Source organism: Oikopleura dioica, chromosome PAR (assembly GCF_907165135.1).
Source record: "Oikopleura dioica chromosome PAR, OKI2018_I68_1.0, whole genome shotgun sequence".
Lineage (NCBI taxonomy): Eukaryota > Metazoa > Chordata > Appendicularia > Copelata > Oikopleuridae > Oikopleura > Oikopleura dioica.
The window spans coordinates 16,739,467-16,753,346 of NC_137293.1; the positions used below are offsets into that span (position 1 = coordinate 16,739,467).

At 38.9% G+C, this 13,880-nt stretch overlaps 2 protein-coding genes across 2 annotated transcripts in view; both read right to left on the bottom strand.

Moving 5' to 3' along the window:
• Positions 1 to 13,880, bottom strand: part of LOC145705346 (stress-induced-phosphoprotein 1-like) — a 74,519-nt gene that overhangs the window by 48,893 nt on the left and 11,746 nt on the right. The window lies entirely within an intron of this gene.
• LOC145703077 (uncharacterized) lies at positions 8,757 to 10,939 on the bottom strand. The gene is made up of 3 exons (XM_081780389.1): positions 10,452 to 10,939; positions 9,065 to 10,360; positions 8,757 to 9,021 (listed from the first exon to the last, which is right to left on the bottom strand). Exons 1-2 carry the CDS (start codon positions 10,902 to 10,904, stop codon positions 9,296 to 9,298), a joined length of 1,518 nt encoding a protein of 505 aa, XP_081636515.1. The 5' UTR covers positions 10,905 to 10,939; the 3' UTR covers positions 8,757 to 9,021; positions 9,065 to 9,295.

The following is a 13,880-nucleotide window of genomic DNA, read 5'->3' on the forward strand; positions in this document are numbered from 1 at the left end:
ATCTTTATTAGACGATCACGACTCTTTCGTGCGGTGGCGTGACTTCCGCCTTGACGGAAACAGATCTTCAAGAGTTTCCACCCTTAATATTGTCGAGGGAATGTGCGGCTGTCCAGAGGGAGAAGTTCTTGAAGCCGGCGTCTGTGTTCCTGAAACATCATGTGGATGTCTAACTGAAGACGATGATTACGTCGAACTTAATGGAGAAATTTTTACTGAAGCAGAGAGGTGTACTTGTGGAAGCGAAGGACTGACATGCGAAGCTTTGTCCTGCCCATGTGATGGTTTTGATACTTGTACGGATTTCTTGAGACTCGGTCCTCAAAGTTCCGGCTTCTCAAAAAGACATATCAATTAAAAGTTATCATCGATATTTTCCGGCAAAAAGTCAAAAATTTTGATATTTTTAAATTTTAAACTGAAAACCTGGCTTATTTTATCAAACAATGACGTTGGTTCAGGCTTTTTTGAAACAAATTCGAACTTAAATCGTGCTTTTTTACGGATTTTTTTGGATTCTGCCCGGATTTTACAGACATAGACAAAAGTCTGGGGTTGTCCGGATTTCAAGGACAAATACGGACAAATACGGATTTTGTCCGGATCGTGACAAAAGTCCGGTCTAGCCTGTCCGTTTTTTCCTCGACCAAAAGACTAAAAGTCTAGTCTGTCCGCACGGACAAGACCGGACAGACACGGATAAAATCCGTACACGGACATGTCCGTTTAGAACCCTGATCACAGGGAGTGATGTATGGGAGGCCGTTGGGCCTGGTTTCGTCGATGCTTTATTTTTTGTTTTTTTTTTTTACATAAAAAGCACGTGTCCTTCAAAATTCGAGTGTTTCGAGTCAAAGCTCAAAAAACCCATCTTTCTGATAGATCTTTTTACGAAAAAAGAATTTGAAACTTTGAAAAACAATTTCCTTCTTTGTTCCCCTCGTAAATTGAAAACGTAGTTGCAGTAGAATGAACTTTAAACAGTTGGATGGAGATTTTTTGCTTCGTCAGGTGCTGAAGGAGCAGGCAGAAGAAGACGTTGACTAAACTTTCCAGTTGTCAGTCAAATAATCTCCGTATAAACGTCGAGTCTCATAAACCAGCACTTTTTCGTTTTTTTTTTCTTCGATAGCTTTTTCTCTCTAAGAGATCACTAACTATGGTTACTGAAAAAGAAACAGAGACAAGTGCGAATCAGATTGAGCAACCTAAAATTCAGGTGAAGAATGCAGGTAAAGGCAAATATAAATAACGCAGAGATTGAAAGTGTCTGGACTGTCACTGCATTGGCATTCTCAAGCAGAAGGATGACAAGGTCTATTTGTGTCCCGAAGAAGTATTGTCGACGAGGAGCATAAACACGCGGAAACAAGACTTGAAGGAACGGTTATTGACTTTAATTAACAGTATTGCTACTAATTTACAGTTGTAGCACAACCTTTTTAACCCACAGCAAAAATGTTGACAAAGTGATATTAATAAGTTATAAATAATAACCACGTTGATTCAGAAGAAACTGACAAGGAAAAGAGTCCGTCAGAGGTCAACCCTGGCAAAACATGGATTTTCGACAAATGATCAAAAGATATCCTACCTCAGCATTGGCTCGATATTCTGGCTAACCATCATCCTCATAAGTACCTTTTGATAGATTTTCTTAGTCGAAACAATTTTCAGCGAATTGGTACTCGCTTCAAAGGTCACGAGGTGTAACGACTTTTCTGACTTCTGAATGCCATCGAAACTACAAAGAATGCGTCAAAATCGCAACAATGGACTACTGCGGGCATTTGATGAAGCAATGTTTTGAAACTAAAGAGTTCATCCTTCCAGAATCAGTTTCTAAAATTGAGCAAACGAAAGTCCCTCCGCACGTATTCTCCCAAGACGAAAACAAAGTCAATCTCCGCCGCTGTCAGAAGAAACAATTTTACGACCTGAAAATTTGCCGCCATCTTTGTTCGAATTCAATTGTTTTGGAATCAAGGAGGACTAACTCGATGTCGCCCTGTGAGTCCATTTGCTTTGAACTGACACGATCTTCCGATTCTGCTGGAGAAGTTTGCCCGTTTCAGAAATACTGTAGAAATGGATGTCCTTGTCGTTATTACCAATGCGAGAAGCTGAAGTCTCGGCAGATATTGGTTCCTGTTTTTGACTTAAAGACGTACACAACATATGATGGTGAAGCTAATGGTGACGCTGAATTTATTACAGGTCGTTGGACGCCTCGAATTAATAAAAAGCGGTATCAAATAAATTTATCGAACTTGAATGGAAATGATAAACAATTGAATGTCTCCGATTCTTTATACCCCTATGCACGTGTTTACTGATTGATTTTTAAGTAAATATTTTGCCCCTTTTTGTGGGTGCCCTTTATTGGGTTGTATGATTCCAAATCAATAAAAACGGGAAAGTCAACCGGTGCCACTTTCCTCAATGGCGAGCACTACTTGGTTGATGCCATTGGAAATCTGGCGAAAGTCAGAGAAAACGGCGATGCTCCGATATTTATTGCAAATCGACATAGGAATATGTGGGTAAGCCTCTTGCTAGTCGTATTTTAGTTTGAGTTTCAGAGGGTTTTTTGTTTTTCACTTTGGATCATCGATCGGTACTCATCAAATCGAGATTCGTCGTCGAGACAAAGGAAGAAAGTATTTTCCTGTCGTTGTCATCTGAAAGAGATCAAATAAAATTATATTTAAAATTTGACAAATTTTGATCATGAGAAGTTCTCCGACCGGAAGAGTCAATAAATGCTTCTATTATGCTCCGGATTACAACCTGAATCGCTTCGAAGAAGCACAGGGCTACATCGCCAACAATCACTTCAACGCGAAAGTGTCGTCAGTGAGCTTCAGAGAAGTGTTTTACTTGATGAGTGTCCGGCTAGGTGACCATTATATCCAGTTGTCGACGACTGTAGCGTTGAACAGAATCAGAATAAGCGAAGAATTGGAGAAAGGTTGGAAGAAATCCGAAATCGGAATGCCAGCAGAGTTGCGAGACTTGGATCCAGTACATGTGATTCCCTTGAAACGAGTTTCACCTATTTTTGGACTAAACCAGTTTATCGGAGTGCATTTTTGAATTCCCAATAAGATTGCTTAATTTGGCCTACCGGCCAATCAAAACCCTGATCCATAAAATCGTTTAACCCCTGTTTTCGGGTTTAAGGGTATAGTCATCGATTTTGGTCGGGTCTCCAATTTTTAATCTGAGCACATTTTTAGAATCCCCATAAAATTCTGAGCAAAAACCTCCACGTGATCATTTTGGCTATCTTAACCCATTTGGCGTTTGAAAGTGGCGAAATTTAGTGCATTTTGACCATTAGCCGAATATTTTGAAATTTTGACCATTTTTAGGAGCTTTGTAAGGGTGCCATATGATACATTTTTAGAAAGCTTATATTCAGGGCATATATTTAGGAGCACGTAGAGTGAATTTGGGCTATGCCCGCAGGGCATTTTATCAAAGTGAAAGGTCAAAATTTGGTACCTTGGTTCTTTTAAAAATTTTTAAAAGAAAATTTTATGATTACAGTATAACGCTGTGTCATTTTTTAGATAAGGGTCTATATTTTGAGAAAAAAAACATAAAATCAATAGGTTTATATAGAAACTTTGGACTTATAACGCCTTGAAAAGAGGCTATTTTCGCGTTATTCGGCCGAGAGCTCAACTTTGAGCGATCCGAAAACCATGATCTCCTTGGAAATAACGTAAAAGGCTGTGACAAAAGTGAGATCTAGGATAGATCTTTTATATGACCTATTTTAGAGCCTCCCAAATATTCCAAGTCCCGAGTTATAACCCCCTGAAGTCGGCCAAATCGACGACTATACCCTTAAGCAAGGAATGACAGTGATTTACAGGATGAGGTTTTTGATTGGCCGTTAAGCCAAACGGAGTCATCTTATTGGTTATCCAAAAATACAGTTTTATTTTCACATTTTTTGAACTCTCAGAATAAAAATTTATTGTCAATAAAGCCAAAGGAAAGTGCACCAACTCGAAAAAGAAAGATGACGGAAGAATGCTTTTATTGATTGTGACGAGGAGTATAGAACTGTCGAACACCTTATACTCGTTGTTGATGGAGGCTGAGGGGAAATTCGTGACACTGGGTCGCGAGTGGATCGGTTCCCTTGTGAAATACACAGACGAGTCTATCTGCTATTCGAAATTATTTTCGCCCGATGACATTAATTATGTCGACTTTAGAGGCGTCAACAAGGACGAATGTGAATATTTCGGAAACGTGATCATCAATGACGAAAAGATCTTTGTTCAAAATTACGTTTTTGATACTCTTTTTGAAGTCAAATTTAATTTCGGGAAGGATTTTCATTTTTCTAACCCGATGCCGAGCGGTGAGCGTAGAAATGCCTTCAACGCCATTAAGGGTGTCAACAACGATCGAATAAGGGTCTGTCTTATGATTTGACTAATTAATATCTTTTTATTCAGCCTTTGAGGATTTCAAATCTTTTTCAGATCTGAAATATCTCATCTGGGGCACGAGATACGCAACAATCTATAGGCGTGCTAATGCACTAGCGGTCAGTAGAAATGCACTATTAGAAAGCTCATTTTTCAATTTTCGTTTTTATATATCAAACAGTATATTTTCTGAAAGCTTAGAAAAACTCCTATTCGCTGATACCTAGATCGATAAGATCAGATACTTTTTTCAAGGTCGAACTGCGCGCCAAAAGTTTCAAACACCTGCTCTTTGGCGCCGGAAAAGGGGATTAAAGGATTAATCAGTGTACAATCTGAGCGCGCAGCGAGAAAGAAGAAGAGTTGTTCTATTATTCCTGTGAAAATAGCCTCATTTGGATTACAGGAACTATTCTTAAATCCACTTTTAAATAAGCAAAAATCGTATGTTTACATAATGCATGCAAAAACATGCATGCAAGATGAATTTTGAAATTCTGCCAAATTTATCAGATAGAAAAGTGTTTAAACTATCACTCTGCGAAAAATATAAGAAATTGATTTTGAGGAACATACCGTATCTGTGGTAATAAGTTCAGTCAAATTACTGGTTTAGTGGACTTTTGATGTCGCGGTAGGGGTTAACGGATTACAAAATAAAAAATTCGCCAAATTTATCAGAGAGTTTAGGGTCTTAGCTATTATTTTTATTAAAAAAATATGAAATAAAATATCAGGAAGGTACCTAAACTGTGGTAATAAAATTGGCAAAATCGTTGTTGACACCCTTAAGAATGCCGTATTTCGAGCCTCGGGGCGTGTCGTTGCAGCGAAATTGCTGCGTGCTCGGCAACGGGTTAACCCCTGCCCGCATGAAAAATTTGTTACCCCTGCCTGCATATCGACCTACGCGTAGGTCGGGCCTTTTGAGGGTCTTTCAGTCGTGATAAAATTTTCGAAAGGTCAGGAATGGAAAGATTAAAGGCTGAGCTATCTCCTGGACATAATCAAATTTCAAATGTCAAATGTCAAATGTGAACAAATGTCAAATGTCGTTTTTCCAAAAGTATAATTGCGTTGAAAAGCCACTTTACCTACGCGTAGGTCGATATGCGGCCAGGGGTTAAGAAGAGATAACTTGGTTGAATTCTAATTTATTAATTTTTACAAATGATAAAATCCTTCATAAAGAGTTCATCGAACTTGAATTCGTCCAACAGACGCCCGAAGGAAAAATTCACGTAACGAGCAATCCCTATTTTGCTTTTCACGACGACATCTTTCCCAATTTCGCAAAGAACGCGGTGTTTCAGAAACGATTTCCTCCAACAAGCCCTCTCTTGAAAACGATTATTCCAGAGTCGTTCTTTTCTTCGCTCGAAGGGTTGAATCACATTTCAACCGTCGAGATGGAATTGAATGGAACAGACACTTTCGCATTCGAAATCTTTTTTCCTGGAAATGGCGTTTGGAGGCAAATGAATATTCTTGAATGCAATTTCTTCGACGGAATTACTTTGCTACGTTTTGGAATTTGCCGAGACAGCTCTCTTTGGATTGAATGTGACTATTTTCTTGAGCGCTTTTATTTACAGTCAAACGCTTCAGAATTGGAAAAAGTGGAATTTCATTTCAACTCATCGGTTTCGATGAAATCATCTTCCCTCGAAATTTCCGAGGAAAAGTTTAATTTCAAATTTTGAAATTTTCATGAAAATAAATAACTTTCAATTGATTTTAACTTCAAAAAGAACCCTCAACAAGAAAGAAAAATTCGCTCGAAAATTGACATATCGAACATTGCAAAAACTGTCAACAAAAAAGTGCGGATATTCAAGAATGACGGCAGCGCTATAATCATGAATTTTGTTTACACTGTCGGATGTGAAACGAAAGCAATCCTGGTCCTGGGCATGCGCCTGAACCAAGCATTTTCGATTTCCTTGGACGGATCAACTAAGACGGCAGTAAGAATCGGAGCGCCGAGAAACAGCAATTTTTACTCTTCCATTAATGCGCTTCTGAAAAACGACGTCTATATTTTCGGTGGATGGCCGGATGACAGAAAAGTAGAAATTCGATATTCTTCTTTTTAAAATCGAGTTCAGGTAGCACGATTGGAAGGCTGTGAGTGGATAGAGCAGTCGACTCGATTAATCCACAGGTTTTCGTGGATGTCGGCCGCAATTTCGATTGAAGACAAAGCGTTGATTTGCTTTGATTACGAATACAATAATAGATGTGAACTTTTCGATGGATTGTCTTCGACAAGAACATACACACCGAATTTCCAACATCGCGGTGGCAAACTCGGCCTCTACAACGGAAGACCGACAACAGTAGGAAGCTATTATGGGCTAGGTAGAAAGGCTGTCGAAAGACTCCATTTTTCAGGCTGGTCGTCTTTACCCGACTTCCCGATTCGGTATTTATTCAATTCTGGTTCATTCATTAAAAATTCATAGAGAAATAAGCTATCATGTTTTGGTGGGTCTACCGAGCGGCAGTCTTTTGCTAGCTGGAGGTTGCCAAAGTAATTATTTTGTGCAATCGGGGATTTGGCTCCTCCAAACCGATATGTGGAAGGAGATCGGAGATCATAAAAATGTATGTTCAAGAAAAATTGAAAATAACAATTCGATTTGAACTTAGGCTGACCACAAAGCATTTGCAATTCTCATCGGAAATTCAATTTTCGTTGTCTCTGGCCTTGATACACCACATGCAATCGAACGTCTCGATTTCGAAGGAGATCATTTGGTCAATCAAGAAGTCATTGGAACATCTTTTTACAGTCCTATTCCTTTACTTATAGAAGTTTCTGCTGACTTCTGCGTCTAAAATTACCCTGATACTTTTGAGCGGAAAAGACCTTTACTTGGTGCTCGTCTAAAGCGAGTTTCATTTCATGCCATTATTTTCGTTTTACTTTTTATCCGAGAAAATTTTGTAACGGATCTCGGTATCGGGTTCTCGGGGGTGCGCGTCGATCCCTTGATTCATTATTTTCAAAAGAGCAAAAATAATCTCCTCAGATTCCTCAGAAATAGAGCCATTGTCGACGTGCAGGTTTGAGTGTATTTTGTTTACGAAAAAAAAAACAGAAAAACAACAGTGATTAAGGCTGTTTTCCTTGTTTGTAAGTTTGCATTTCCCGAATATAATCATCGGACAGTTTTCGATCTAATCCCGAATTTGCTTTGCTTTCTCTGCGGAATTTGGTGTTGGCTCTATCATCGTGTTGATTCAAACACTTGTAAATGTGACTTTCACGAGCACAAGAATTGACAATTATAAGTTATTATTAACTGTTAAAATTCTATAAAAATCAATGATTACTACTTCAGAAAAAGCAATAAGTATTCAGTATTGCTCAGTTCCTGAATATGATAAAAGGAGGCGGCTGCTTTGGCTTAAAATAATATTCCTTCACCAGCTGATACCGTCCAAACTCCCATATTTGAATCGAGTTTTCATTAATCTTCTCATATGTCGATGAGAACAAGGCAATCAGCAAGTTGATCAGAAGTATTTGCACAATCATCATGTAGATCCCATGAAGAATGTCAGAGACTGTCGATTTCGTTGGACAGCGGGGAACGGTTGAATTCCCGACAGTCTCTCTAGGAAGAAGGCAATCTTCTAAATCTTCAAACGCATAGGTTGTTCTTTCTCCGAGAAACAGCTCTCCATAGATTCCAAAATAAGGTCCAATTAAAATATTCTTTCAATTTAAATTTGAAATTTGACTTTGTCGAAAAATACCTTGAAAATATGACTGCTTCGCTGTTCGTTCGGGTATTGCAAGCCCTGCTGGGCAGCTCCGTACGCAACGATGAAAACGCCCATTATGCTTAAAAACTGAAACATTTGAACAAACATCTTCGAAATCATTTTGACTTTTGGCCCTAAAGTTGCAGAAACTGCAAAAACATCAAGTGTCCGGTAAGCCATCAGCATGAAAGATAGTGTAAACAGAATTTGAGCGGCGTAGAATTGCCCTGTAATCTAGGGTCGGCACCGCTGCAGCCAAAAGTTGACCGATTGAAAAATTGATGAATGGTTCCTTACCGACCCTTGCCTGTGATTTCTGTCGGACATTCTTGAATTCCTGAAAACTTTGCGCCGCTTGAAAAGGAGGACAATTTTAAAAGTGGTTAGAACTCTCCTGCTGAATGATTTGTATAAAGCAACGACCCTTTGTCTTCTTTGATGTCAGTTTTAAAATTGCTCCAACGACAAAGCATAAACATGAAAGTCCATCGAATTTATTATAATGAGAGCTCAACCATGTTTTTAAAACATCACTACGAGCGGCTTTCTTATTAAAAGTTTAATGCAAAAGGCTTCAACCTGAAGCTTTCAGGAACAGATTAAAGAAAAACCTAATCCTGAGATTGCGATATTTAGAGCCATCCTCGATATCGTAGATTTGCCGTATCTCTTCAACAATAAGTGTGAAAGTCCAAAAATATAGGGTCCACTCCAGCCATGTCGGTTTGAAGCAAAACATTCGGGTCAGAAAGATTGCAAATAACACAACATATGTAAGATATGAAATCATATTGAGCTAAAATCATGATCTATGTTTGGTTGAGATGGTTAAGAATTACCCAAAAGACGGTTTTAGGCGCTTGTAGTCGATTTTTCACTTTTCGAAAAACTCGACGGACATTTTCAGTAAAGGCAAATTTTTTGATTGAATCACAAGACTGCGCATTTTCTTCATTTGAAATTGGGAGTGAGATTTTGGTGGAGTCTAAATCATCTCCCGACCAGATTCTGAGCTAGGATGTAAAGGTGCCTTAAATCTGCCAGACTTTTATTTTGCGTGTGATCCCTAGTTATGTTGTTTTCTGTTCATTTATCCATCCCTTTCTGGAGAGGTAATCTTGAACTAACTTTTTTGACATAAAATTGAAGCATTTGCCAGAATATGCAAGATTGAGCATCGTCATATTTCCCATTCTATCACTCGTCTCGATTAACATCTCATAGTTCATGTCTTGTCTCCTCCACCAACACTCATTCGCGTATTTCGACAGCGCCTGTGAAGCAACACTCTCGTAGTAATCTGCCATTTCTCGGTAAAGTTTTGTAACAGTTGAGTCTCTATTGAGCAGCAGTTTCGAATTCGCTGCTCCTCTTAAAATTGCCGCTCCAACAAGTGCCATGCTAACTGCATTTTCACTTCTTCGCCAAACGAGATTAGCTTCATCCAAACGTCCAGTGAACAAAAGTAGGCAAAAAAGCCTTTCTTCAGGATCCTGCCTTTTGAAGCATTCGTCCAAATTTTCTAATTTCGCCCTCTTGCCAAATGGCTTCCAGTTGGGTGATATGAATGAACATTCAATTCTTTCAATCTTCTCTAGTAAACTCTCACTTCTTTTTTCATCTGGTGATAAATCGACAAGAAACTGCAATTTCTTTTGCTCTTTTGACAATGTCCTCTCCGAGAACATAGACTTATAGATTTCCGCGATTGCAGCAAAGTCTGTTTCCTTTGAGAAGCCCCGGTATGGACATTTAAAATCAAATAAACTTGACCCATTGTCGAGATAAAGCCTGACCATTGCTTTTTTCGAATTATCGAGTTTTCTTAAACGATGAATATGATCCAGCTGGTCAGAGTTTGATGCTTTTAGTTTTGCTTCCTTTCTGAACCATTTCAAGGAGTCCAATGGTTTATCGAAATTTGGCTTTGTTGCTGTATAAATCTCCTTTTCAAGAAACAGTGGGACGAGATTTTCGACCATTCCGCCAGAATTTCCAACCAAAACGACGCTGCCGTACTTTTTATCAAGTATTTCGTGTAGAAGCGGCAGAGTTTCATTCGTTCCGTTAAATATCGCGAACTCAAATGGGAATTGCCGTCTTAAAATAGAATGAAGGTGGAATTGCGCACCATCCTGATTTGGGTTAAGAAACTCTTAAATAGAATTTGCAGCTTTTGCAAAGACTTATAGTGATAATCATAGCTGCTTTGTTCAAACCCTGTACCTGACTATTGAACTCAGAATCAAGAACCAGAATTACACTAGAATATTCTTTTGAACCAAATGATTCCCATGAAACTTTAGAATAATCTTCAAGTTCATCCAGTTTGACTTTTAATTTTTCCGAAAGACTTTCTTTATCAATGATTTGGAGAAGATTCGGAAGATCGTTTTTTCCTCCCGAAATTCCCGTGAAGACTTTGATGGGGACTGAAGATATTATCCATTTTTCACCTTGGCGAGCGTGATTTTGGAGATGACTAGTAAATCTATCGAAGTATTCTGATTGATTTTGATCGGACTTCGAAGGTCCAAGAAGAGATATGATTCCTTTCGGTGAAGATTGGAATAAAACCTGAATGGCAAAGAAGAAAGATTCTTTGGTTTCTTCATCTTTTTTTAAAACGATGCAAACTGCTGCCTGATTGTGATCGTCTTTTATTCTGCCGATCTTCATTCTCTCAATTTAAACCGACAAGGGGGCTTATTTACCGTCGCCCTGCTTCAAGATTCTTGGAAAAATATAGGAGCGGGCAGTGATTCCTACTTTTAATCGCGAGGGCAGGATCGTAAATTTTATTTGAAGACATAAAAAAACATAAGAATCTGACCACAATGAGAATTTTCGCCTACCCGAAAATGCTGATTTCATTAGTCGCCCTCTCATTAACTCATTCATGATTTAAACTTGACATGATGATCGCCATAATAGTTTGGTGAAATATTATAATTAAAACGATTTTTGTTTTTGTAAGGCAATTATTTCATTCATTCTAAGTTTCGGCGATTTTGTCACTTGTCATGTCACCATGTCACTTGTCTATTTCAAATTGTTCCTTGGTCTAAGTTTTTGGAAACTCAGAATTCGAAGCTTTTACGCGTTCTATTGCTCTCTCTTCAAATAACGCAGAGGCGCAAGCAGACAAGTTCAAATATTAACTGCAAACTCTGAAACGCGGAAAATTCCAAATCTCGCCCTCTTATTTCAAACAGTCTTGCTCTGAGAGAAAAAAGAGAGTTTCTCGTAATTTTCATTTTTTTGAAAATGGCACGATCATTGTTAAAGTTTAAAAAAACAGCAGTTGATAAGATTTCATTTTATTTTTAGTTAATTTTAAAAACTCTTGAAAGAAAAATGGGTAGGCTTATTAATGGAAAAATCAACCCTTTTTTCTATCTTGATATAGGGGTCACATAACACAGCCTTAGAAAGCCCAGAACCTTAGCTTTCATTTAGGCACCATATCAAGGGGTCTGGGTTATGCCCGCAAGGCAATTCAGGGGCCCGGAACTCCAAATATAGGCACTAGATCTCTAAAATCGCCTGGGGCATCCGCCTCCACGCTCGAGAGGTCTCGTGACTACGTCTCAGAGAAAGCTGAGGGTCTGAGCTTTCAGTAGATGTCAAGTTATTCTGCTTGCCTCTCTCCTGAAGTCATCTACAAACGATAAACTGCCAAAAAAGCATGGTATTTTTCTATCTTTTGCTGGAGAAAAGCCCAGATTTCCCTTAAGGGTACTACCGTCGATTACCCGAATGACTGGTTATGTTAAATTTTTCATCGGAAATGAATTCCTCATAAAATTTTGACCAAAAAAGGTCCGAACGTTTCATTCATAACGTCAAGCATTTTCATAATAATTAGAGTTTTAATTGATTTCTGTACTATAAAGAATTTTTTCCGAAAAAATTTTTGGTGTCCGATACTTTCAAATAAGGGCTCGTTTTGAAGCTCAAAACAAGATGAGGATTATGGTGAGATCATTAATTCTTGAACTTAGATATTTTAGCTTCTAGAGTAGGGTCCGGCATGGATCAGGGTCAGATTTTTTTATTTGCCCATTTCACTTTTATCGAATTCTTCAGGTCAAAAAACATATTTTATTCCATTACAGTGAAGCTTGAAACCCAACTAGAAAAAAATTACAGGCAATTTTGAGGATTTTCGAGTGTTTTTTTGGGTTACCATTGTTTTTATTAAGAAAAATTTTACTGTAGTCATATTTTTTGATCGCTTGATTATTCAACCTAAAGAACAAACTCTGAGCTTCATTTATAGGGATCATTGATTGAATTTCATCAGTTTTTTCTTGTAAAGTTTCCATTTCAAAGTTAAACAAACGCCAAAATTTCACCTTTCTATAAGTTTCAATCAAGAATTTAATACAGTAAACTTCAACTTGAAGCGAAAAACTTTCTTGATTATAATAGCGCAGACTCTAATCTACAAATAGGAATGTAAATCACTCTTTGTCGAGTTGGGAATCGTAAGATATTTAAGGTTTTCGAGGTTGAAATACGATATTTCAGCCATGGGAAAGTCCTCCGGAGGACTTTTGCTTGAAGATATTTGCTAAGAAAGCGTTTACTTTTTAATTCAGTGACCTCAAATTACTTCAGTTTTCGCGAATTAAAGAATATGAAGAGCAGGATGCATGGTCGTTTGACCATATAATAATGATATAAATTATTTGATATAAATTATTATTAATTATAACAGAGCATAATAATGAAAAATATTTCGGTAATCTGAAAAAGAATCCGGTTATAGAAAAACTATAACGATTTTCGAAATTGGAACAATAAAGATTTTATAAAATATGGGTGTGGGCGGGGATGGGGACAAAACTGAAATTGATCAACTCAGTCTTGTACTTTTTAGTTCCCTGCCTATGTCAAGCCCAAATTTAATTAAAAGCCAGGGAAGGGGGGGGGAAACGGCCCTTCGGGCCGTCAAGCCCAAATTTAATTAAAAGCCAGGGAAGGGGGGGAAACGGCCCTTCGGGCCGTCAAGCCCAAATTTAATTAAAAGCCAGGAAGGGGAAACGGCCCTTCGGGCCGTCAAGCCCAAATTTAATTAAAAGCCAGGGAAGGGGAAACGGCCCTTCGGGCCGTCAAGCCCAAATTTAATTAAAAGCCAGGGAAGGGGGGGAAACGGCCCTTCGGGCCGTCAAGCCCAAATTTAATTAAAAGCCAGGGAAGGGGGGGAAACGGCCCTTCGGGTCGTCAAGCCCAAATTTAATTAAAAGCCAGGGAAGGGGGGGAAACGGCCCTTCGGGCCGTCAAGCCCAAATTTAATTAAAAGCCAGGGAAGGGGGGGAAACGGCCCTTCGGGCCGTCAAGCCCAAATTTAATTAAAAGCCAGGGAAGGGGGGGAAACGGCCCTTCGGGCCGTCAAGCCCAAATTTAATTAAAAGCCAGGGAAGGGGGGGAAACGGCCCTTCGGGCCGTCAAGCCCAAATTTAATTAAAAGCCAGGGAAGGGGAAACGGCCCTTCGGGCCGTCAAGCCCAAATTTAATTAAAAGCCAGGGAAGGGGAAACGGCCCTTCGGGCCGTCAAGCCCAAATTTAATTAAAAGCCAGGGAAGGGAAACGGCCCTTCGGGCCGTCAAGCCCAAATTTAATTAAAAGCCAGGGAAGGGAAACGGCCCT

Coding starts and splice junctions, on each gene's coding strand:
- LOC145703077 (XM_081780389.1), bottom strand. CDS start 10,904: ATGAAGATCGGCAGAATAAAAGACGATCACAATCAGGCAGCAGTTTGC. Junction 10,361..10,451: donor ATTCTGAGTTCAATAGTCAG/GTACAGGGTTTG, acceptor AACCCAAATCAG/GATGGTGCGCAATTCCACCT.